We start from the raw sequence: 27,960 nt of genomic DNA on the forward strand, positions 1-27,960 counted from the left end.
GAATGGCCACTACGGCCACCTCCATCCCCACCAGAAAGCCGAACATCTGAGCGTCTCTCGGAACAGCTCGGCGGGCGCAGTCATTATTGCGCCAGTCTAACACCCGCCAGCGATCTTCCTCGTCGCGGTCGTGCCGACTTTCCCGAACGATTTCCGAGACCACTTCGCGGTACCAACGCAGCCAGCAAGGACGTGCGTACGAGAGGAGAACGGCCTCGTGGCACGCCTCGTGGTCACCTCGCGGAGCGCGCTGACTATCGCGTCACGGTACCTCGGCGGATACGATGAGACTCTTCTCGGGGAACGAAGAAAATGTGACGTGAGAGATTGGCCTTCGGCGGGTCCTTTGGCGAGTGCGACACGCTCTGCGACGCAGTCAGTACGCGCGGGCGCGGGTCATCCTGCAAAATGACCGTCGCGATAAGGAGGAGGTTGTTGTCGACGGCGGCGGTGTGCTGCTGGCTCCTGGTGGCGCTCGGTGTCGGCCAGGTGAGTACGAGGAACTGTTATCCTAAGAGATGAGAATTCCGTTTCAAACGCGCCACCGAGCGCGCCGGAAACCGCGCGTTTGTATGCGGATACGCTGTCAAACAATTCCGCGGGAAATCTAGCGGCACTAAGTGGTTTGGAGTAAACGCGAGTTTACCATAGATTTTGGAGCACCGAAAACAAAATCTTTTTTACGAAAATATGTATACATATCTTATATTTCATTAAAAAATGATTTTTATATTATGTCATGCCTACAAAAGTAAGCAATAATATCACAAAATAAGAACTTCTTTTTTCTAATTTTATATATTTGTTTGATATATATAATTTGAATACATATTTTTGTTTTTGTTTTATTTTAATTTCTTAATTAAAATTATAAAAAGAAAATTAAAACGTAAATAGTATAATTAATATTAAAATGTAGATAGTATCTTTTTCGATAGCATCTTCTCGATCGCGTAAAGAGATTTCAGTGCTCAAGATATGTATTACGACATGACCGTGAAGTTTGATCTGCTAGAATGATGACACCAAACATCCGGATTCCTAAAATTAAAGTATGTTGAAGAGCGTTTCCAAGCTTTTTTAATTCTCTTTCCTTCTTCTTTTCTTAGTCTTTTAGCAATTTAATATTGACTTTTCTCGACATTTTATTCGTTTATATATATATATATATATATATATATATATATATATATATATATATATCATTATACATTTTGTTGTTTTATATTTAAAATGAAACCTTTTTTCTCATCATAAACAACTTTGATTAAACGTAAATTAAAAATACACGAAATTCTAAAATTTATTTCAGTTTGATTATTGATAGTTTAAATTTATTTTAATTTATTATTTATACTTTTTAATTAATATTAAAGGAAATTGATTGTAGCGGAACGTTGTGAAAAGAAAATTGAATAAATTCATAAGATATCCTTTTTATATTAATTTCTTAACAGAAATTTATCACTTCACACTTTCTTGAGTTATTCTATTTTTTATTCAACAGCGTATATAATATTAATATAAAATCTAAATGTGATGTGAATATAAATAACAAATACAAGTTTAATATAAATGGATACATAATGATTAATTCATAGAAGATAGAGACCGCTTAACTGTACTACATAAACGAAGGGGACCGATATAGTAATGCATCAAGTGATTAAATATCTGCAGAGAAATTTTAAAAATTGTTTTATGATTTGATAAACTTATGCCATCTTGTTATTCATCTTCTTCTTATTTGCTCGCTTTGCTAATATGCATAATGTTTAACGTTATATAGAACGAGAAAGAAAATCATAAATACATAAATCATCGAACAAAAAACGGCATTCTACAACGCTACACCATGCTGACTCAAATTACATGCAACCGCGATATATCAGCAATGAATATGCAAAATCAATTTATATTTTTCGTGTAGATGCATGTATTATTCACACATAAACCTCAGACACACCTTACAATCACAAGAAACGAAAATTAGCAAGCTTATGGTAAGTAATATACATATATAATTGAAGTAATCTCTTATAAATTAAATACTTTTTATTAAAACTTATAAATTTTCAAATATTCGTTGCATTTGTGCTTTATTTTTATTATGGAGCCGATATAATTAGGCTGATAAAAAAAATATCAAAATTGAAATAAGAATATTCTGTTGTTTCACATACTTCTATTGATTGTACTTAGCAGCTGAAGAAAGGAAACATGAATTAAATACTCGTAACTATTTACGGACACGTCACGTTCCTCGGTGATTTCTATCGTGTGCGATGGATATCGCAAACGAATCTCTGTGTGCTTAATGTATATATTTACTGCTATACCATCTCTAATTTATTACATACAGCATTAGCAAGATTATTAATTGCTTCCCGTAATCTTTTCACGAATGCGTTATATATGACTTGATTATCGGAAGGAATCGAACAATACGTATTATACGTTATAATTACTTTAAGATATATTTATTTTTCATTATTTATCATTTGTATATCTTTTCTTTGTGTTTTTCATATCTTGCATCTCACAGACATCTTCTGACGAAACGTTTCATTTATCGAGACTCGTACGAGTAATAATTTGCATTAGAATAGATGAGTTTTTCTTGTCTTTTTGAACGACGGAGTTACATGTCTCTCTTGAGACAGCTGAACAGGCTATAGTAATGGATGCAAACTAGTTTCTCGATTTCATTGTCGTGCAACAAAAATATCGTGGCAAGAAAAATTGCGATAACGTGAAAGTTGCTATTGCTCGAAAGCGGCGAAGTCCTTCAGTCGCTATTTTACGAACATGTGAAAATTGGTCTGACACGCAAAGTCTCAAAAGCATATATTTTTATATTTTAAAACATATAATCTTGTGTCTTTTTTGATATTATTCGGATTTAATTAATTGCAGAATTAAAATGTCATTCATTAAAGAATAAAAAAAGAATTACAAAAATATTGATTTTATATTCTATATTACGCAATATTAATACCACATGTATATTAGTACCACATGTATTTTTATTATCTTTTTTCTAATTATGTAAATTTTAAGGTCACTTTCTCCTCGTTAAATTGAGAGTGAATTTTGCTATCAATTAGCAAGGCGACGCATTGAAAAGTTAACGCTCCGCGTCGTTCAGTTTTTTCGCTTCTTCCGAAATGTAGCGCGGGACGAAAAGTTCCAGGCCTCGGGGTCCGCCTATTACGAGGAGGAATGCACCGGATCCGCGTGCACGTGTGTAAACGCGTGTGCGTGCGCACAAGCGTGCAACACGTGCTGGAGCAACCGCTTGCTTCAGCGCACCGCGCCGCGTCTCATCGCGCGGTCCCAGCTTTATATAGTTAATCAAAAAATCTAATTAAGGAGAAGCCGCTTCATGCTGGGCGATATCCGCATTGTTTATCGCGCATCCCATTGATTATTATTTGTTATCACCAACGTTGCGACCTTTAGTAGATTTTAATCCTCTAGACCTAACGCGCGACCATCCCGAGATTCCACTTCGCTCAAACGGAAATGAAACAAATGTACGTTGTATTGCTGCAAATGTACGTTTATTTTGCCTGCGCGATTCGCAGCATGTTTTGAGCGAAGCTACAAATTCAATATTTCCACCGGGCAATGTGCAAATTAGGCTAACAAGCTGGAGTCGTCTCGAAACGAATAAATCTGAAACTGTTAATTGGATGATTTTACTTTGAAAAATGTATATTTCAAAGTCTTTTTAATAATAATATTAATAATACTAGTTTTTATTCCTTTTTGTCCTCCTTTTACATGTTATTTTGTGTAGAGAGGATAAATTTTTAAAACATTTTTGAATTTAATTAGTTATTAACGTTTTGGTGTATAATTTATAAGTAATTAGATGATTTTATGTTTTCTTCTTGTGAATTCTACGGCAAATAAAAAGATAAGATATCAGTTAAACTTTTATAATTATTAATCATCAATTGATATTCTTTATTTACTTTATACTGACAAATGGAGGAGAGTTGTCTGTAGATTCGACGAGAATTTTAATTGCAAAGAGCGCATTCTGAGAAACGATCTCGTGAATTAATCGAGAATACGTGTAATCGAGAATACGTGCGAGTTTTCTGCGCAAACTTTTCCCTTTCCGACGTGTCCCTGTGAACAGCCGGAGGACAGTACGTCGGGCCCCGATAGTAGGCGGCCTTATTGAGCGCGCGGCCTTACTTCGCATAACTATGCTCTTATATACGCTACTGTATTAATATTTATGAGATCCCCTATGGTACACTATACGGCAAGATAGTGCGTCCTATATAAAGCGACGCGAGAAAGTGATAAATTCGGACCATTGCGTAACTGGCCACACACATATACGTACACACACGTATACACGTATACACCTTTGTCTTACGTAAGTCGACGGCTGCGTCATATCGGAGAAAACGAAAGAAATATTCTTCGCCGGCAAACGAACGTTCAATGGTGCGTTATGTCAATTCATTATTCTCCATCGATTATAATTCGAGAGCTGTGGGTAGAAAGAATTTATGACAATCTATACATAAATCTTAATTGTGCACAATTAAAAAAAAATTAAAAGAAAAAGATGTTAGTAAGATGTTGTAATAACTCTGCAAACTCTCTGCAAACGGAAAAATGCTGCATTTGAACATGAACAAAGAAAATGTCATGTGAATCCCAGGCTCGTTGTATTTGTTCAGTTTCGTTCCTGCATCAATATGCAGTAGATTTGAAATTAAAAAATTTGAATTGCAGAGGCATAAAAATCATTTATGTACTATCGGTATTAATGTTTTATCGTCAATATATTTTTCTTTCGTTTGTTATTTATACGCAAGCAAGAATCGTTGTATAAGTACATCGTTTGATCGCATCTACATTGCCGTCGTCAGGGCTGCGCTGGTACCGGAGCCTCTGATCTTTGACATTGTAGAATTGCTACGTTGCAGCGGTTATTTTAGCTTCATTCTCGTATCATGTGAGCGAGATGTAACGTTGCTTTTGACGTGCGTGAGCAACGTCGGATGATCTAGTCATAAAACGTGGCTCCTCAATGACGACGCGTCGGAACGTGCAAGGTAAAATCAACCTAGATTAATTTAATTCATGCTCGCCTTGCCACATGCCTGCGATTTCGCCATGCAACTCGCTGTGTCCCCAAGTGCATCGATCACGCGTAGAAAATCTTTCCCTACATCCTGAGGCCTTGGTACTGCACGCGATTGCGAGAATCTTGAATGTGCACCGTGCGTCCGTCTCCAATATTTTACGAGATGATACTAAATCATCGGATAAAACGCGATTATTTCGAGAAGTATCCTCCCTTACTCGCCGCTCATTCGTAAATTACTGCTACTCAGTAGCCGATAAATTACAGCTATAAATAGCGACATTTTCTATTTTTCTACTTTTTGCATGCATCGCAAGATCATTCCTTTCTCGGATGATTTTTATTAGAGACATTTTTGTATTATGATACCATTGGCTAATATTTCTCTGTTATTTTCTATGCCTTTTATATCGATGATATTTTACTAAAGACAAATCTCTTTTGTGACAATGGAAGGATTAATACAGTGCGTACGTTAACGATCGCGATGTTACTTTGGGCGGTCTTGGAAGTTCTTTTGCAAATGCCAATTGACATGTTCGAACATACGTTGCGTGGCACGGTACTAAAACTACGTTTAGCCAACATTAACGTATCTCGTCTCGGTTTATTTTATCGCGTCGCGGAATTTACTGTCGGTAGTCCACTCATTAAATCCGCCACGGCGATGTGTAAATATGTCCGGCGATGGGAAAGGTACCTTAAGTTACAATCTATTCAACTTGGAACATAATGTCGTAAATCGGCACGAGCCGTAGCCGCAAAACATAAAATAAAGTGTCTTTATCACAACGGCCCTGCCGTGCTAAACATATGGTAAAATACCGCAAAGCTGCGATCACAAATAGCGACTTTCCGTATGCTGGATACTCTCGTTTCCATTCGTTTCGAGTCGAATCGCTTCGCGTATATTACCGTGAACTGCAGTTTCACTCTTACGTTTGCTTAATGGAAATCTTTACAGCGTCTTTACCGAACCCATTTCTCTAGCGTGTAAAATATTAACAAGAAGCCGCAATACGAATTATTCTCTATTCAGTTAGACAAATGTAAAGGTAAATTATTAATCCGTTTAATCGTAATATCCGGTGCGGTAGCCAGACACAAATCATTATTAAAAATATCAATTCTTCATTAATTCTTTTGTTGTTGTAAATGAGATCCACAATAAATTATATATTCGCGTGTATATTCATGATACAAATAATAAAGCTATATTTTTTTCTAGTTTCTTACAAAAACTACATATCAATATTCAGTATATTAGTAATGTACAATAAAAAAAACTTTACTCTTTACTTAAGATGCGTGGAAGGATATATTTTGGATAATGAAATTGAATTTTCGCTCGATCGAAGACTTTAAAATATCGTAATATCGGGATGATATCAGAAATTACCCACGCGTGCGAGATCGTACTTGGTTGGAAGAGCATGGCATCGGCGTTCGCCAACTTCCGACGATCCAAGAAACACTATTCGCGCCTCTCTTCCGATCTCCATCGTGTCCATTTTCGGAAAACGACCACGGACCAGATAGTTCTGCCTACGCTGCGCGGCCGCAGCCTACGTTCGCCGCGTACAATAATAAGTATTTTCTTTAAGGTTGCGAAAGTGCAAGAGAGTATGTAATATCCCGGCGATCGAGACCATCGCAGGCACGCTTGGTACTCGGCGCGTCACCCGTCGTGTTTGCGATATATCGGGAATCGATAGCGAGAGCGCCGTGTCGCGAGAAAGAACCATGAAATATCATCCCGTCTGATTTCAGTACTCCCCTGTTGATTTCCCTGGATGAGACGAGTAAACCTCACAGTTTATTCCCGTAAATATGACGATGCCGATTGAACCGCACTCGCATCGACGTCACGTGAAGTCCGCGAGCTTTAATAATCGAGAAAGCCGTAGAGTTGCTTATTGATCGAAAACCCACGAGATTTCTAAGGAAATATATTTTCCATTTAATAGCATATTTCAGCTTTGATAATAAATTCACGATTGTGGAATGTCAAATATTTTACTGATGAGTTTATGATGCGTTCTGCATTTGGTACAGAATTGAGATTTCTTTTGTATTAAAAATTTTCCTAAAAAAAAAAAAATAAAATCGATAATGGAGTACTATACATTATATTGCAATGTTTATATGTTGTTTAGTGATTTGAAGCATCCTGGAAAAAAACGCGTGATTAAAATGGCAATGTACGTATTTGTGAGGTACCAAACCATGCATGAGGCAAAAATTACGCGATCAGGAAATGGTTGCCTATTCTTGCGGCTCATCAAGCACTATGTTATGTGATTTATGTATGTAGTCATCCAGCAGTGACGCGAGTCTACCTGAAACTTGTAGATTGTCTCAGCGTTAGGCGGTTCTTATATGCAGAAATCAACCACGACTAGCTGACTAATCGTTTAATTATATTTCAAGATTGACTGACTACACATTCCATGCTTGACAGTCATTTCAATTCCGCTATTTCAATGTAACATGTTTTCGGAGAAATTCATATTTACAATATCTACATATGTATGATATGTCTTTCATGCAATATAAAGATGAAAATTTGTACCGGTTGAAACGAAGTGAAAGTATGGTTCATTTTTATATGCTTTATGATAATGAAAGTAAAGCAATTTCTCTCAGAAAACATATGTAACTATGAGAAAACTCTAATTTAATGCTTAAATCTTAAAGAAGTCATTACTTTGTACGGACACCAGATAACGATCAAGAATAAATATTAACTATATAATTGAACCATTTATTTCCAGAGACTCTCATAAATGAAATTCTAAATCTGAAATATCTTTTTTTTAATTATTAGAGTACAATATGTCGGAAAAAAGTTTTTTTAAGATTGTGTATATAGATATTGTGTAAAATTGTCTAGAACGATGTCCGATGAAAGTTAATTTAATATCCTGATATGGAAGAAATGAAGTAACTAGAAATTCCATAAACCGAAGATTGATATGGTCTCTTCTCTTCTCTCGCGAGATTTCGGAGTCAGCGAGGCGAGAGGCTCCTGGCGAGAGGAGGAAAAAAAAAGAGGAATGCAGCCGTTGGCTGTTGGTCTCGCTCGACGAACAACGTTACTCGATTCGCGTTGGAAAACTCCAGAGTGCTACTGGGAATTACGCATCGCTTCAGCGATGTTACGAGTTCTGGCGTATCAGAGCAAACGGAAACGGCGCTAATGATGACGCCGCCAACCGACGCTCGTACTACGTGCCGATCATGGTATGCGCACACAATGCGACATGATTTCACCGTTTTCGTTGCTTTTTTTATCATATTATCAAGATATTATTTAAAATCCATCAACGAAAGCGAGAACGTGCGTATCGGCGAAATGCAACGTGCCGCCCGTATAGCGAGATTAGAAAAAAAAAAGCGTGTCGTTCGTTTTTCTTCTTCCCGGTATGTAGACCATGATAAATGTTGTCGGTTGGTGCAAACGCGCGTGCAATAAATAATAATGCAACTTTGTCATCGCATGACTCGTGAAAACGGGGAATAGGCCTCGGTTATGGTACAAACGCGACGTGAAAACTCGGGACACGAGAAATGCAAATTGAGTCAACAGTTCCAACCTTTCGAAAATCCGCTCGATGTTGGCAAAACTCTTGTCAAGTAGTCTGACGTAACTAATGCAGGCACCTGTATACTTTCGCGTTATACCCATACCATATTACAATATAAGAAGAAAACGATTTATTTAATGAATACTAATGCCCATGATTTACACATGAATACATATTTATTATAGGTTTAAAATGCATTAAAGTAAATGGTCAGCGGTGATTGTTATTAACGTGCACTTTGCAACTTTAGATCGACAGAGTTACAAGAATTACGCTTTATTACGGTATTCATATAGGCGAACAGGATCGCGGCGTTAAAAGTTGCACGAATAAAAGATCGATCGCGATTAACTCTCCCATGGGGGAAGTGTGTAATTTCGAGAAGAATAGCACTGAATACCGTGATTATGAATGCATGTAGGGCGCGTGAGGTCTATCACACGTGCCGCACAATTTACGCATTTACGCATGACGGTATCATCCGAGCAAAAACGGGTCTACTACCGCGTGAACATGCTATTGAAGTATGGTACCACACTCAATGCGTCACCTCTCCGCTTCTACGAGCGCGGAATAAAACAGAATTACCCAGAAAAAGGAATCCGTGAGAATTCATATGAAATAATAACACCGAGATTTTTATTCCTATATATATATATATATATATGTTTAATCCTTCCGTACATTCAATCCTTTCTTCTCTGTGAATTTTTTTCGGAAATTATTTTTGTACAAATTATAAAAACTCAAAATTTTGAAACGGATTCGATTTATAACTTCTGATAATTAATGAAATGATTGGAAGAACTAATTTTTTCTTGTAGAGATTTTATACGCGGGAATTATTTTATTAGCTTCTCTTTTTTTGCATAGTGAGACTAACTTTTATCTCCCTTTTTACATAAGCACGATATTTCGTAATCTGAATTTTTTCTTGTTTCTTTCAATATAATATTGTTATTTTTTATCTCATCTAACATTGTATGAGGTATCGTTGAATCTTAAGATATTATCATTAATAGTACAAGTATTTATATATACTATGCAAAATGATGTTAGGCATATACATTCCCATGGTGTTTAATTGAGTAACATAGTATTAACTGTAAAATATCCGAGATGGTAACCGAAGCAGGGAATTAGTGGCGGGTCCGGCTGGAGGAGATCTTCGTCCTTGGTCCGCTGACAATTCATGGCTCGCTACGGGAGGGTTAAACACTTGACATCGCATGATCTATACAGAGCTTATACTCGGTGTATATATGCCTATGGCAGTCGGCAAATCAGGTATGTCAGTGGAGATCGTGATTTATGTCCGCGGTTCGGCCGCGGGCGAGATGTCGAGACGAAATTGTCGAAGCGTTATTCACGCTCTGTGCTGTGCTGTACGACCACGCTAGAGATAGCGTCGTCGTAAACGCGCGAGCGTGCGCGAAAGTTAAGGCCGACTGGCGAGACCACAAAAGGAGAGCGTCAACCCTTAACGGCGCGCATCGTCCGATTATTTAACGGAAGAGAAAAATATTCTGCGAATACACGAAATGTCAGCGTGATGCGCGTATACATGCGGATGGAAATACATATAATATAATGTTTTCTTTTTAGATGCGTACCGTATTGCAAAAGTGCGAACTGTGGTATTATTGGTACGCGGATTTGCACACTGAGCAGCTGTGGCAGCTGTTGAAGCTACCGTACATTTGCACATTTAAAGAAGTATTTCAAAAAAGATATATAAGTTTAAAAAACATTTTTGCTATCAATCCTTTCATTAACTCAACACAATGTAAAATTTATTTTTATTTTATTTGTAAATCTTTTATATGTAATATATATTATATACTGTAAATATATTATATCATATATATAATTTAAACAAGATGTTTCTATGTATTTTAGTTAATAATAATCTGTATTTTTTGTTATTATATACATAATAATTTATATTATGTTTAATATTTACAAGATAATAATAATATATATATATAAAATAAATAAAATTCTTTTTTCATGAATAGATATATAGTTGTTCCTTTTGATATATATCTTTCATATTAAACAAATATCGTTAATCAAAATTTCAAAAATTCTTAAAATTAAAAATCTGAAGATTCAAAATTTAAAACTCTTATAAATCACAAGAACGTTTAAGTTATAATTCCGAAATCGGCAAAGCCGATATATTTATATCTTGAAAAAATTTGCAATTAAAAGAACAGCAGGTTAGTACAGAATACCAAATTACTCCAACAATAAATCCCAAGATTTCAATACATTATTTTAAGAACATCCCGCATGTTAGTTTCCATGGAGGATATTGTCTGTCGTCTGACGACAATGTTGCTCGTATCCGCGTGGCAGGCTCACGTAGGCTCACGTATCTTCGTAGTGACGGTGAGCGAAATTATTGAAACGTTCTTCACGCTGTGCGCGAACGCACACGCACAGGAGACACGTATCTACGCACACGTGGATGCTTGCCGCACGAAATGGCATTGTCGTAAAATCGCGGGCGTGTATGAATCCTATCTGGAAGCCGAGGCGTTGTAGCGAGACCACAAAGGAAGAGAGGCTCGCGCATCAGGAGGACCAGACGGGTTAAGAGTCTGCCTGGAAGAACCATTGTCGCTCCTGAATACGAGAAGAATAAGAGCTGCTTTTCGAACAACGGAAGAGCTGACCTTCCCTCGTGATTTATGGCATTAATATTGAAAATAAGAAAAAATCCAGCTTTCGCTCTTACTTGAAAGGGGGATTATTCTTGTCGCAACAATAATATTGCAACTTCGACCGATTGTCAAAGTACATTGAATGAGTTCAATAGATATCTCACAATACTTTCTCATTTTATTAAAACCATTATCGCATTGTAATTGTCGTACTGCAATTTGAGAAGGGAAAGGCAAGCCTCGGAGTTTACATAAAAAGATGGCGAAACAAGCACATTGATGGGAGTAAAATCATCCCGATGAGACCGTCGGCTTCTCTCGTTTTTTTCTTAACATCATACTTTCACTTTTCTCCGTGAGGTTTACGTAGCTGCGGTTGTAACACGCCATGAATGGAAAGGCTCGCATGCGTACGAGCCATCTTTTTCGACGCGCAAGAAACATCCTGTTAAAGAAACGATTACACAAGAGCGAAATTCCGAAAGTTTCTTTATTTACGCGCTGCAATTTACGTCCCGTTGACGATACTGTGATCGTGACAGCAAAGTAGTTTTCATTTTTGGCAATAAGATAATTTTCATTCTCGTTTATCTGAAATCTGTATTGAATCTTTCCGAAAATAAATTTTTACCGATTGAAATAATAATCGAATTGCATCTGTTCTAAAGCATTATGAATATGATTTTTCGAAAATTATTTTATGACGAATCTTATTTCCAGGAAAAAGAATTTTAACTTTTTGAGTGCTATATTTTCAAATAATTCATCAAATCAATATTTAACCAATCGTATTTCTCCTTACCACTTAAGATTGTGCATATAGAAATTTTTAATTTTACGATGATATAATATGTATAAAAAGATTGATGAAAATATATTAACAATATTAAAAGAGTTAAATTAAAATAATATACTTTTCCATTAGATTCCAACGCGAGAAATTTAAAAGAATAACTGTAAAACCATATCTATTCTTATGCCATTATGCAAACGCGTTGCTACCGGAGCAGTGCGCTCTTTATCATTCCTTACGGGACTGTAAAATCAGCTCGAGAGGGAAACGATTTGTTCTTAAATTATGTTGTTCCCAGAAGTACACGCGATCTATGTAGCGTCGACCATTCGAGCGTATCTGAATCCATCATTGCGCGGTCTTGGTGCACGGGCGGCTCGTTTCAATGTTGTTACAATGAAAATTCCAGTCGCGGGAATAATAAATACTTTAAGTAGATAAGTATACTGTGGGGAACGTTTGCGCGCGCCCGCAGGATCGTAATATCCACCTGCTCGAACGCCGGGCATTATTCTATCTCTCTATCGATTTCGACGCAGGTGGTGAAGGTAATAAGTATCGCCATTCTCGTCCTGTATATAATCGCAATAATTTAATGCGATTCACTTTCGCCATTCGATGACATATGTGCGTGTACATACGCAAGTACACAATGGTCACAAAACATATGCGCATTTTACGTTATTGTTTCTCGAATAATCAGATAATTTTTATTATTTTATATATTGCGCTTGATGATATTCCAAGAAATCGTGTATGCCAATTGTTCCCAAGAGTTCAAATATATATATATATATCTTTTTATATAAAATATTAGCTTTGTCTATCTCTTCTTACCTACATTATTTAAATAAAATTTTAAAGTCTTCTCTCGTATGATAATAAATCATATAACTATAAACTATCGCGTGTTTATTTCTCTTTATTTTTCCTTGCTTCTATTTAATATTTTATTCTTATGGCGCATTGTCTCATCGTCTCTTCTATAGCATGTTTCGCGTGTAGGCAGCCACGACCCTTGGCCCAACGCATAATTTACATTACACTCGAAAAACAAATATCGCGTGGAAGAGTGAGATTTATGCGCGCCTACGAAATTGCAGCGCACGTAGAGCTGAGAAATTATTTTCTTTCTCGGTCGTTACGTTTCGGTTAATACGTTCCCTCTTAGATTATCAAGTCGGGCAAACATATGGCCGTAAATGACGCGCGTCGAGAATGCGAGGACAAAGGAGCCGAGGCAGCATCGCGAAGTAGGATTTCCTGTTCTCCGAATGCGCGCATTTCGTGCCGTCATCCTACGAGCGCGCGCGAGATCTTCGATAAGCGAAGATAACGCGCAAAACGATATCGTTCGACCATCTCGCTTTTCGAGCCAGCCGCGCGATCAACCTGCGGCGGTTTAATCTCTCCCAAGTTGGTTTATTATTAATTGAACGGCCTTTATATAAAAGGTCCAGACGCCTTTTATATCATAACTGAGAAACAGGCTTCTAAAGTTTTCTCCGGAGAGAAGAATGTTACAGTATTTTTGCCTCAAGGTTCATAATATTTTAATATGTGCAGGTTAACCTATTTAAACGTGATAAAATTTAATTAATTTAATTGTTAACAGGATAATGATATACCGTTATACATAACATATTGTGAATTTAATTAAGGTTTGATAAAGATTTACACGATACATGCTATATATGAATAATTTTCTAACATAATTTATATAGTTTCTATTTTAAAACATATAATTATATAAATTACGAACTGCAAATAACGCGTTCAAAAGCGCGGAAAATAGAAACTTCTCTCGACCTTTTTCGCTAGAGGAAACTTCAACTTCAAGTATACAACTCTCTTTTTAAAATGTAATACGGTAAAAGGAAGGAACTGTCTGTACATATTTCCAATGTATGAGAATTCTCAAAATACCTACAACTCAGGAGCAGTTAGAAGGAGAACTTTTTTCATGCAGTAACCATCCATTTCTCTTGCGATGCCCTACTGATGCCGCAACTATCTCTTCATGACGTAAAGTGGAAAATTATTTTCTCCGCTACGGACGCAAGCTTTTCAATGTTTTCTCGTCCACTTTTTCCCTGGTTAGATAAATTTAAAGATGAATTTAATGCGACCTGGTAAATATCCTGCTTTCACTTGCACGCTTTCGGGTTTCGAGAGATTGCCCTCGCAAAAGTGGGAGGAGATGAAACACGAGCCTATCAGATACTGCAGAAATTTAATAATTAATTACACACGGTCCATGATCTGATAATGCGGTGCAGACTTATTCATTACTCCCGCAAACTATATTTCGTATGATTAATTTCTAACACCATGCGTATCGAGCTTCATAATTAATAAACTTTTTTTAATTATTCTATTCAAAAGCATAATGCCCCCAGTCTATATTAATTTACCGCACTCTTTCATTTCCAAATGATTTTGGCGCTAAACTGCATATAATTTTTCTTGTAAGATACATATCACTAATTATTTCATATCTTGTAATAATTTACGATATTTCATAAATTATATCCAATATAATTTTATTTTTATATACTTGTATATCCTATAAAATATGGTAACGTAGTAGTTACTATAATTTAAAAAGAAATTATAATTTTTACTATACAGAGAATCACTAATATATCTCAACATAAAAACAAACAACAAGCTTCTCTCTTCGGATAACATCGGTCTTCGCGATCGGAAGAAAGTGGACACTCCGCCGGGACACTTCGTATATTTGTACAAACGTAATTATCTCATTATTGCATAAAGGGATATTTTTCGAAGGACGCGGTGAACCGTAAAAATCTCGGAACGCGAAGTTGGCGATGCGATGCGATACGATGCGATGCGATGCGATGGCGATGGCGAGATGGCGATGGTCGTAAATTGCATACACTGTGAACGATGCACTTCTGACAAAAATGCCGCAGGGTTCGGTTACAGCGGCTGCGCGATAAAAAAGGACGAGACGAGCGGTTAGACGAAGGAACCCGAACGAGCCAGGGTCAATAACATACGTTTTGACTTCGACTTCCTTTTTCTTCGCGAGATAATTCGAGGGCGGGCACGCAGCCTCCGGGCGAAGAATGCTCTTTCGTGCCGACGACGCGTTGCATATATCGTGCCCCTCGCATCCGACGAGATACAATGACATTCAACTGCGTATACACGAGTAATTGCCCTCTCAATTATTGAAGAGCGTACCTGTGTGTGCAGTACGCGCAAAATGAATAACACGATCGTTACTATAACGCAATTATTTACGATCGGAGCTTCGAATCACGGCGAGAAAAGATATGAATGACATTAAAGCACTATGTACCTACGTACCAGCAGATAAATCATCACGTTTTATCTCTCATACTGGTAGCGGTTATTTGAAATAATGCCCCGCGTAGCTTTCCGCAAATCATGAAATTATATTTATGTAAGTAATTTAGATATGGATACGCTACTAAAGAGCGTAATTACAACTTTCATAAAATAATAAATCAATGTTGTCGAAAGAAAAAGGAATTTGACAACGTGATCTTGTTTCCGGAATAGGCATTTAAAGCATTTAAAAGCATTTTTATTCAACATCAAATATTTAAATGTTGTCATTAATACCTAGTTTTATTAAAAATACTTACACTGTGTGTAATTTGAAATTTATATTATTATCTGCGTTATAAATCTTCTGCACATAAAGCTCTTATTATATCTACATTATAGATCGTCTTTCCTCTTTCCCCTTTACTCTGAAAGTGTAAATAAATCCTATAAATCTTTTTCTCTCGGAGTTCTTAAAAATCTTCATAGACTCTTGCAAAAATCCCATAGACACCAATCATCTTGTCTATGAAAAAAAGAAACGAGCCTCGATTGTAATTGCACCCTGTTGCTTGTCTTCTAACAAATGAGCAAATCAAGCTTTCAACATCGGAGCAACGGGCGATTCGCGTAAACAATTATTAATAGTTGCCGTAGCAAGGAATTCTTGCTGAATCAGGGAAGACAATTGTGTAACGTGGATACCCATACTATTTCTCGCGTTTTGCGGGAGTGACGCGGCTGCATTGTTCTTCGAGGACGTGACTTCCTCGTGCCTTTGTAGCTTCGCTCGCACCGCGCCTCACACGTGCTGCGCCTCACACGCGCCATTCGATGCGGCTTTCGTTTGCGATTCTCGTTACGTCGCTGGTAAAACAATCGCAGGTTTTCCGATAAGCTCGATCGGCTCAATGCGAAACGTGACTATGATAACTATCTGCATTTTACGCTGTCCTACATCTCATCCTTGTCCTTGTCGTTGAGATAGTCGCGAGGTGAATTCTTGAATCTATTATCCGGTCCGAACTAGTAGTGGAGAGGCGAACGACCTTTCGAACGGAAGTATATAATCCATGCTGAAAGGGAAAAGTAGCTTCTCGGAAAAAATATTAACGTGCGAGATTTATCTAATTTGCAATTAAATATTATTTAAATTATCAGTGAGTTAGTCACTACACGATGCTCATTAGTTGGAGATTAAGAAAATATAAACGAATCTCTCAATTGCGCCATTGGATGATTCCTGAAAGGCCGTATGTTCATGTTACAGAATGATTTATCGTATTCGATTATCCAACATTTCTAATGGTAATTAACTACGCTCATTAAGAGATAACGTACTTTATTGAAGTTATCTTTATTAGCAGCAATACTCATCGCGAGGAAATCGGAAATGCGAAGAAAAATGTATGAACAAACATCTACAAAGACTACAAAGACACCTGATTGTTATATATTATATATCGATTGTATATATTATATATAATACTTTATTACATTGTTGTTAAAAATTTATAACCGTGACTATGAAATTAAGACATTGGGACAAGATATTCGTTTAACTTCACAGTTTATTGCACTTTGTAATTTATTTCAAGTCAATTGTATTATCGGGAATGTACTCTATGCTCTCTGATATACAGCATCCATTTGTTTCATCCTTTGCACCTGCTTTCTGGTTGGTTGCTTCTTGTAGTTGTTATCTTATTATTGTTACCACTAAATAGGGTCAAGTATGATAATTGAGACCCCGAGGTTAATGGAATAATGAAATAATTCTTCAGTGATAACATCAATTTAATCAGTTTTTACTTCAACATTTTTAAATTCACTTTTCTAGATAAAATTTATTGTTTCCATAACTTCTTATCAAACAACAGCGAAATATATATAAAATGTTGAAAAATTCACAAGTAAATACGTTTCCAGTGGAAGTACAAGCGTTTACTTCATTATATCTTTCTCCTTGTCCCTTACATCCTGTTGCGTCTCGGCCCTTATTTATCGGAAGACACGTCGCCAACAGCCGAAAGTCTCCGATCGCCAATCCGACGGAGTGAAGAGGGCGGAGAGGAGGAGAGGGGAGAAGAAGGGAGAAACGATCCTGCTGTTCCTGTTTCTGCGGTTCGAGCACCCGGGACTGGGTGTGTGCGCTCGGAATGCGTTGAAACATTGCGGGTACGAGAGCGGCGGGATTAAATCTTGATGCATTGCCGTTATCCACGCGTGAATTTTTGCGCGCGGGCATTAGAGCCCTGGCGAAAAAGTTATCAATTTATTGCACGCGCGGCGTCGATACGCGATAGGGCTCGCGCGCAACCCCCCCGGCGAATTATTAATTGCCGGCCCGATCGCAATTGTTGTTCCAAACGAGTTCCCGCGTCCTCGCAGTTGTTTGCGTTGTATAACTTCGCTTATCGCGATCGGCTGCCACGGTGTCGTTAGGTGTATCTTAAAAGCGTTGTTGCCTCCACTCTCTCTTTCTCTCTCCTGCGCGCGTGCGCGCGCGCGCGCACGACGCTTATATAATTCATTAATAATTTATTAATAAAACTTCCATTTTTATATCAGCGTCCTTGTGTCTTTCCCGCGAATCTCCTCCTCTCCCGTCTCTTGTTAAATCTGATATTTCTTCTTGTCGTGCAATTTATTTTAAGATAATCCTACAATTTTAATCAGTTATCAGTTACGACGAAAGATTGGAGGCCACTGACGTTCGCATTCCTTGCCGATATTTCCACGTGCCGTCGATTTTTTGAACCAGTTTCAAGCGGAATCCGACGTGTACGTTTATCCGATCGACTCGCCGTAACGTAAGCAACTAACGTATATCCTATTGTTCGCATTGCGATTACGTGATGTCACTCCGCATGTTATTTTAAGCTTATCCATTCATGCCGCGTATTTTTATGAAAGACCTCTGGCGTGGATGATGGTTGAACGACGGAAGGTTACCGCGTGTCTAGGCTAAGTTGTAGCCGCTGGACAATAATTGGCGCACGCACGATATTTATAATACTTCAGACGGAGAGGATAAGAGTCTAGTTTAACAGGCGGAACTGATGTTTCCGTGCCGAACGCGGCACGCTGTTGCATCGACTATAACTTTATGTAACCGTGCATAATGCACATTATTGCGCTAAATTATTTATTCGCCATCGTGCGAATGTTTATCGTGCATGATATGGATACTGCAGGAAGTACAAGCATGCAAATACATTCCTGTATTTTGCCAATTAAATGTCATGCAATAGCAAGTCGCAACCCAATGCGATGTACCCTGTACATTGTACGTATTATCATCATGTTGCAAGCTACCGTTATTTTCGAGGCGTTAGCGTGTGGATATCAAAAAACGTGAATATCAAATTCAGATTTTATTTTGAATGTTTTGCAATGCCTTCAGCTAAACAATGATAATATCCAAGAATCTATAATTTACAAAATATTCATTCTACACGAAACGTTTCTGCAGATTTTGTTTTTAAAATATGTAATTTATTTTTATTAATTTAAGTTTTACATATCATTTAATGCAACTTTTCTAATTATTGTTTGAAATAAAAATGAAAATGAATGAAATAAAATTGAAAAATGAAATTGAATTACTTTAAATAAAAATTAACTTTTTGACATTCACATTTTTAAATGATTTGCACAAAAGAGATCTAATGTTTAATAATTCTTATTAACTATCTATTGATAAATAAAATTTGTAAATAACGTGCATTGTACAGAAAGATAAATTTTTTGCAATAACTGAGCATTGATATGTCGATCGCTGCAAATACTTCTATGTTTACCTGAGCCGTACATATTAATACGCGAAGTGATGAGTTGAAAGATACTTCTTTACGTAAACGCATAACAGTCGCACAATTTCCGTTCGGACGAACAAGCATTCGAGCAACAATAAACGCTATTAAATTATACGCGCATAATGTCATATGTTGCGGACCGCCACAGGATATGGCTCGCAAAGTCTTGCCCAACGGCGACCACGATTCTCTTCGTTCGCTATCGTATACCTGTCATCGCACACGTAGACAAAGCATCCGCCACTAATCGAGGACCGCTAAGCCGCCTTTCTTCTTCGACGAGCAGTTCGCCTCGCGAACGAAAGACTAACGACTGTTGCGAGATCCTCTTCCTCGAATAACGTCGGAGCATTTAGGACTCGTCGTGTCCTTGCCGAACACTTACATGCGGATCTTTGTCTCGGCTCTTTGGAGCCCTGGGCGATGCTGCTCGAAACGGTAGAATTGTTTCAGCCTCAGTAGATTTAATACAAGAAGTTTCTTGATATTAATTTCGACAAAAAAATTATCATTTTTTTAAGAATTTTGAGATGTTTTTTTTTAATGTTGATTTTTATTATTTATTTTTTTAATTGATTTTTAATTGATTTTTAGTATTTGAAATTTTTAATAACTCGTACCACGAGAATCTTTAATAATTTAATAATAATGCAGCTGAGTTACACGTTTGCATTTTGTAATCTTGGTTTATTAAAAAAATTGGAAATTTAATTCAGTAGATAACGTAAATTAGACATCTTATTGCAAATGGCGTTATATTTTTAGTACAGCACTTGTAATTCTCAGGTGTTCCATATGCAGTATACGATCAACAGTAAAAATTTACATTTTTAATTATATATTTAATAAGTTAACCATGAAATTAATGCAATGTCGTCACTTTCATTACGCCATAATAGTCCTATCTATATGCACTCGGCGATTTATATCAATGCGAGATTAATATCAAGATTGTGTCGTGCATATATGTCTGATCGCGTGTTCCTGACAGTACAGCGCGTTATCCGCGTTACAAAGCGGTCCAACCGCATGAAATTGAAAGTTAGCGTGGGCCGATAGCTACCGCCCAGACCGGTCCAAGTTTACTCGTACATTAAGTCGGTGATCCGGCCCGAGGAAATATCATTGGCCTGCGTTCGTCGAGTGCTCCTTAGCGGGATAGTGACGGGGGTGGAAATTGCTCCGAGTCTCGTACGAGTCTGATATTATGCGAAAACAGCCTGGCGAACAGCGTTACAAAGAATGCAGATACTCGCCTCGTTTCGCGATCGATATAGTGATTCGAAGTAAAATGAAATTCGCGTATTTTTGTGGTTTTTGCAAAGAAAGCTGGCGAGTTAAGGACACTTGGCCGAACGCCTCGTTGGCAAATGGAATTCCACGACAGTAAAAATGACAGGCGAATTCCGACAGGTTTTACCTTCGCAACGGAGAATATATGACCGTTGAAATTCGTTGGTACTGTATATTCTTACGTCCAAGTTGACACATTAAGACCCGGTTAGCTGTCGAACTGAGACCGTCTTTCTCAATCGGCATTATAGTTATGGCCATGATCTGGAATGGAATCGGCGATCGCCAGCCGGAGTTAGTTAACCAACGATGCTATTGGGGCGCAGTACTGACCCTGATTTAAATATTTACGAAGGCGGAGTGGACTTGGCGATGATGTTCCTCGGGCACGAATCGTTAACGCGGAGAACGTGTCGAGGAAATTTCACGGTCGTACTGAAGAGCGCACTTGCTCTAGAATGCAATAATTGGCTCCGCTCGTTCGGAGCTCCAGGTCTAATTCCCGTTCTTGTCTGATTGCAGGTCGCCGGACAATTATTGGACACGGAGTTCCAGCCGACGGTGACGGCGACGTGCAAGGGCGGTTACATGACGATTCGTGTCAATCTCAATCAGAGTTTCGTAGGCGCGATCCATGCTCGGGACCATCGAACCCCGCAGTGCATGGTATCGGGCAATGGCACGACACACGCCACTCTGGGCATCAATCTGTTCGCGTCGCAGGACAGTCCCGAGTATTGCGGAGTTCTCGTGAACAACGTAAGTTGTTCACTTATATGATTATGGAAATCGTATGCAAAAAGGCGACGGAATCGTGGTACGGAAACTAATGTCGGTTACATTTAAGATCTACAAAAAATTAATTTGTTTGACATTTTATCTTATAACATGTGTAGGACAAGCTTTTTAAGTAATTTTAAAAAGTTAACTTATTACACGAGAACACATACAAAATAATGGACTTTCGAAATACATTATGTTTTATATAATTCGCGGAAACGCGGAGAAATTAGTACTCACATCTATTTACATGAGAGGTTCCAGAAAATTAATTGTTTTGAGAAGGCTGCGGATACGCTGATTTATGCGTACCCAGTCACTGAAAATGCCTTAAGAATAACGTGAGACTCCATCATATATGCAGATTACAATTTGCATTTGAATTCTTATCCTTCCGTCTAGATATTTGTTCTGTAAATGTAACGCTTCGTAACCAAACACTTGAAGTTTTCTCACAGATACAATTTTCGTACAATTGAATTTACAAAAGTTCTCGTAAATTTATTAATGGTATGCAAAAGTCAAAATAAATTTTAAACGGAAAATGATGAATTATTTTGGGTGTAATATGCAAGATTTTATATTCTATTATTCTTAATGATAATTCTCTATTATGATAATATTACAGCACACGGAAGAACGTTCCATTCCTATCGCAGTTAGAATACACAAAACGCTAGAGCTAGCAGATGACAAGTTTTATGTTATTACATGTGGAAAAGCGGGCTTCAAAAATGCCAAGTAAGTTTAAAATTAATTATAAAATGTTGATATAATGCACAAACTACAATTAATACTACAGTGTTAATTATTACAAATTTTTGACAGCGGAATATAGAATAATAATTTAAGGAATGAGGAATGAGAATTTTTGTAATTTAAATATTTTACAATTATTTTCTAATTTGTATGTATGTAATATATTATTATGTTTCAACATATAGCATTTGTAGTTTCCGTATAAGTAAATCAGTAAATTGTCAGAATAGCGGAACAAACTGTGCTGATGTTGTACTTCGATTTATTTTATTTATGGACTCTTCATAGTGCTATCGTAAATAATCGACATACGGTAAATTCTACCAAATGTACGAGAAATAGAAATATCTCGCACCAGTGGTTGCTTGACACGCGTGAATAGCGTTATCTAAACGGGAAATACCATTCGCAAGCCTTTAATCGATCATTAGTGGTTTCGCGTTTCCTAATTGATCATTGATATTTACCATTTGGAATCATTCAGTCATATATTTCCACTTTTGCGTCATGTTGATTTTACATAGAGAGAGATATTTCAATTTAGAATAATCAATTCAAAATATCGCAAATGTGCTTTGCACGATACCAATGCCACAAGTTTCAATATGTGTGTGTTCAATATTTTCTTAAAGAAATATCAAATAATAGAATATTATTATTAAGTAATATATTATATAAAATATCACAATAATATTATTATCTAATAATGTAAATAGTATTAAGGACAAGATCTTTTAAATTTGTTGTACAATTTAACATGAAGATAATATTACAAAACTCTGGCTAAAAATACCAAATGCGGCAGATTAGTATTCAATAGCCATATATTATATTTTAAGAGTTAAAAGATAACTTAAAAACTAAAAGATAATTCGTGCATTGAAATATATACTATTATTGTCTAAATACACGTTGGTTAGACCAAACAAAAAATAGGCTTCCTGGATAATGACAAAGTTTATTGGGCATTCAGGAATTAGATAAGCGGAGCGAATCAGTAATTAACATTCTCGCGACGTTACGATTTACCGCAAATCTTTTTCTTATTCTGTAATGAAAAATGCGACTGGCAATTGGTATGCGATTGTTGTCAAATGAGATATCCCGCAAATGATAAGTACCTGCTTCGTCGGAATAACGTTATATATCTTCTGAATAAATTTTCTTGGTTCTTCTTTAGAAATCAATACACATGACTTTGCACAATTCGTTGATTTTATTATTGCATACGCATCATTATATGAATTGACTCGTTGACATACTTTTTTATTTTTTATTTTTATACACTTTTCCAATCGTAATTTTGATTATCGCTTGCAACTACGATTCTAATGATAATATATGCTACAAGACGTATAAGAAATGAAATTCATTCTCACAAAATAATCTTTTTTGCGCAGAAATGAAACTTCGCTGGTTTCCCTGCGCCTTTTGGACGAAGACGTCAGAGTACAAGAAGCTATATACGGTCACAATTATACGCTGCGTGCCGAGATTTCACGCCCAGACGGTTCGTATCTTATATCCCATTCCATCATTTGTTTTTACGTCCAAATGATATGGACAAATCCGTTAGCTGCGGTTTCTTCGTGAGATCTTATCTGAAGAACTGTTTCAGCATTTAAACATTCAACTGTTTAAACATTCAATTTGCAGGAATGTACGGGATCCGTGTCAAGAACTGCTTTGCGTTCAACAAGCTCAATTCCAGTGTGCAACTTTTAGATGACAAAGGGTAAGTACATGATTAACATTTTGATTGGTGCATTTTGGATTAAGGATATTTTAACAAATTTAATATTATTTTATTTGATTTCGTATATATTTATATATGCTATGAATAAATATTAGATATTTGAATAGCAATATAAATATAAAAATATTCATATATTTAACGCAATATGATAGCATGTTGAATACTGCAACTTTTAGTTTCTCTTAATAATAATTTTAACATTAATATATGAATAAAAAATGAAATAGTTTTCTTTAAAAGTCCATCCTATTGAGTAATATTTTTATTAAGATTTTGATCCAATTATCAAGATTTTTATTATGTAAAACGAGAATTCACGCTTTTGCTTTTTAGTTTCCTTTGTCAAAACGGATTTTTCTCGCAAATACCAAAATGCTAAGAGAAAGTTTAAATTAATTCTATTTAATCAATGTAATTAAAAAAGATTAAAAGAACGATGAGCAATTTGCTATTAATATAGTTTATAACGTTACTTTAGCAATTGAAATAATTTACTAATTATAATTTATTTTGATTGCAAAGCTGTCCTGTGAAAGTGCGAATGACGAAATTCATATACGATCGAAGTACCGGTATAGCGGATGCTACATTGTTTTCAATGTTCCGGTTTGCTGATAGTTCAGAGGTGCATTTCCAATGTGACATCGCCGTGTGCAGAGGTAAACTCATCCGGTGAATGATTTCCCATTAGCATCTCGTTACGAATGTGGGTTATAAAATGGCATTCAACTTTTACGATTCGTTGTTTTGTTGCGACATTACAGCAGATAGCGATTCTCGTACATTTTATGAGGAATTGCTTTTTTACGTCCCGAATCATAAAAGTTACGATCCTTTTACAATAAAAGATTTGACAATCAGCATCACGCTGATTACGTTTTAGTGTCATTCTGAATATAAAATTGCATACAATAAATGCTTCAAAAGTATAATTCTGCTTTTTGCCTTTGTTTTTTTTATAAATTATTAATTTTTTGCGAATTTAAACTTGATCAGAATTTTTTGTTGTAATATAATGTAAATTAAATTTTCCATTCTTAGGAAGCTGTGGTACTCCCATATGCGAAGGAGATAAAGAAGAATTAATAAAGGATGTCTCCTCGACTAACGGACAAAGCGTTAGTAGTGAAGAAGGAGTGCTACTTGCTGGAACAAGTGTTTTTGTTCTCCAACCAGGGGAAAAACGAGGTAAGCCAACTATTATATCAATATTATCAACAAATATTATCAACAAGTATTATCAACAAATTAACTATTATATTATCTCTATTACATTTATTGCTTTTGTTATCATTAACTTGTTATCATTAACGAATAAAGAAAATGGAAAATTAATTTTCAATTAATAAAATTCATCTCTCATTTTGATCTGGATTTGATTTTTTGTAATCTCTCTTTTTTTTTCTTTTTAAATTTTTTTATCCAGTAACAAATTTTTTAAATACGGAATACATTATACATTACATGATACATTACAAATGACAAATAGTTTCACAGTTAACGAAGAAATATTTAATGTTAGAAAGTACTAAGTGAAAGTGTATATTCTTTTAATTTTTTTAAGGAAAACTTGCGCTTTTTTAACCGGAACCTGTTTTATAAGCAAAGATTGCAATTTGATAAAGGAAATGACTGAACATTAGATTAACATTCGACTTCAAGTGTCTTGCAGTCTGTAGTTAATTTTGATATGCTGTCGTGACATGAAAAGTATGCGACCATGCTGAGAATGCGTGCGGTCTTCTTCTTTCTTTGTCTTTTTATTGCTTCTCTTGTATATGTCCCATTTATGTCTTCTTCCCCTGCGTCACAAAATGGTTACCTCCCGTCTTTCTTCATCATCCTGACCTGCATTTGAATCGCTTCGACACGCAACTTACCCAAAGGCTGTCATCAAATTATAATGTGTACTTAACTTGGCATAAGTGATCTTATTCCGCTTATCACACTTTGTGTCTTTTGGAATTTTTCCATCCAACATCCAGAGTTACAATTTTCACAACCAGTCATCAACGATGTTCTCGTGAACTAATATCGTTAAATTTATTATGTTTGATAAAATAGAACTGAGTATTTTTTTATCTCGCGGTTTTAAAATCATTTGAATCGATTAACTTTAAAAACATTATCATAAGAGGAATTTATTATCGAAACATTGTTATATTAAACATTTTCACTTGTCTCTTAATTATCTTCTTTGACTTACTTAAATAGAATATTCGTTTTATTAGATAATACTATTTGAATAAATGCTATTTCTACACGATATTGTAATCAAAGGCGTTTCTATTATAACACATGTACAAATTTACAAATACACGAACATCTATCGATACGAAAATTACATATTACTTTCCTCACGTTTACAGTTGTACAAACATTGTACGATGACGGCACCGTGCATCCGCTGTGGCTCCTGTGGCTGGCGGTGGCACTCGGGATATTATTCCTCATCATGCTCATTATCAATATATTCCTGTGTTCGGCGATGACCTGTAGCTGCACCCGGACCGACATTATCGAGAAGGAGCCGTCAATCATTGAGGATTACGATCCGTACCGCAGCTGGCACGGTTCTCAATACGGGTCGAGGTTTGACTTAATTACCTCTCTAAAGCGAATCGCGTGACTCGCCGACAAAGTATCTCTATTAATTGCATCAATAATATATGATATGATGCATCATATAACCATCGTATGCCATCCATCGCGTACCATAACGCTCACTTAAGTGGCTCGAATCGATTATTGATAAGCTAATGAAATCACTGTCAGATTAAATGTGGTAACTGGCGATGTGGTAACTGATTCATATATTTATATACTTTTTTTTATAAATTAATTGCATTCGACATAATCTGAGGTCGTACAATCGAGAAATCTTAAGCCTAAATTGCTCTCGGGCGAAAGTAAGAGATACATTGATCGAGAGTCTTTTAAGTAAAATCGTAATTTAAGCGTAGCAAAGTCACGATGATGGTAATTAATATCTCGGATTGTACATCATGACACATGCGATGGCGTGCCTGAACAAGACCCTTCTTATGTTCAGGTATTCGTTAAATGGAAAGCAAGGATACGCCTCCGGGGGATCAACCATGAATTCCACGAGATCGATATCGACGAACAGCGATCATTATGCGATAGTGCATTCCCGACCAGGAAGTAGATACTCCGGTCCTGGACAAAAACATCATCATCATCACAGAGGACCGCCGTCCAATATCGGTTCACATTATTCCGGGAAGTGATGTTCTCATTAGCTTCATTTATCAAAAACTAGAACTCCATCGTTTTTACATTAACGTTACTCTAAACTTAAACACAAATTTTATATATATATGCATCGCTATGGCATTACTTCAATCGCACGAATGACAGGCATTCGGTTCAACCGTAAAACTGCTAGTGCAATCTTAGGAGAATTTCAAGTATTATATAAGAATTAGAAAATATTGAATATAATGTCGAACGATGTGTTAACACTTTCTTGATCACTAATCAGGAAATCAATTATATTTACCGTACTTGAGCTAACATACTTTGAAAAAACTACCTAATATCAAAATAGCAGAAATTAATAAAGTGAGACGGGATTAAAAAAGTGTCAACAGATCAAGTTTGATATTATATAATGATTGTTAATTTATCTTTTATGACGAAAATTTTGCAGCGAATGACGGAATTTGTATAATGTCGATTGAATATTATATATGTTTTATTATGTTCTTCTTACGGAGATCTTTTTATACTCTTGCACTTGTTAATAATATCAACATAATGATATATCTTAATAAATTCTAAAAACGCGGAATTAAATACGTTAACAAATTTTTTTATGAATAAGCACGATTCACACGTCGATATTTTTATATTTAGCTTTATCATTAAAGTAAAATGATTCTCCGTGCTAGACTGCGTATGTATCATAATATAATAGTCATAAGCATAGACATTAGAATTTACAAAATTGCGCATTGATCTTAAATAAGATATATCTTAAATAAGATATATTAGATAAATGCTTTTTGTACATAAATTCATCAATCTAAAAATACATGTGCTTCT

The 27,960-nt window shown here is 36.2% G+C and overlaps 1 protein-coding gene across 2 annotated transcripts; it reads left to right on the plus strand.

The window, feature by feature from the left end:
• The first annotated feature begins 23 nt into the window (after positions 1-23).
• LOC105423304 (uncharacterized) lies at positions 24-27,947 on the plus strand. 2 transcript variants are annotated; one of them, XM_011633005.3, is made up of 9 exons: positions 24-489; positions 21,120-21,356; positions 22,006-22,118; positions 23,537-23,646; positions 23,793-23,871; positions 24,415-24,551; positions 24,934-25,080; positions 26,262-26,478; positions 26,945-27,947. In XM_011633005.3, exons 1-9 carry the CDS (start codon positions 409-411, stop codon positions 27,141-27,143), a joined length of 1,320 nt encoding a protein of 439 aa, XP_011631307.2. In that variant the 5' UTR covers positions 24-408; the 3' UTR covers positions 27,144-27,947. The 2 variants fall into 2 exon arrangements, with proteins under 2 accessions (XP_011631307.2, XP_011631306.2); XM_011633004.3 differs by having other exon boundaries at positions 29-489; positions 26,262-26,484.
• Positions 27,948-27,960: the final 13 nt, after the last annotated feature.

The sequence above is a fragment of the Pogonomyrmex barbatus genome, unplaced genomic scaffold (assembly GCF_055798465.1).
Source record: "Pogonomyrmex barbatus isolate J1 unplaced genomic scaffold, ASM5579846v1 scaffold3, whole genome shotgun sequence".
Taxonomy (NCBI): Eukaryota; Metazoa; Arthropoda; class Insecta; order Hymenoptera; family Formicidae; genus Pogonomyrmex; species Pogonomyrmex barbatus.

Bases quoted from the DNA above. Each gene is read 5' to 3' on its own strand.
- LOC105423304 (XM_011633004.3), top strand. From the start codon at position 409: ATGACCGTCGCGATAAGGAGGAGGTTGTTGTCGACGGCGGCGGTGTGC. The intron at 490-21,119 runs GTGAGTACGAGG...GTCTGATTGCAG, and splicing joins TGGCGCTCGGTGTCGGCCAG to GTCGCCGGACAATTATTGGA. The intron at 26,485-26,944 runs GTTTGACTTAAT...TCTTATGTTCAG, and splicing joins GGTTCTCAATACGGGTCGAG to GTATTCGTTAAATGGAAAGC.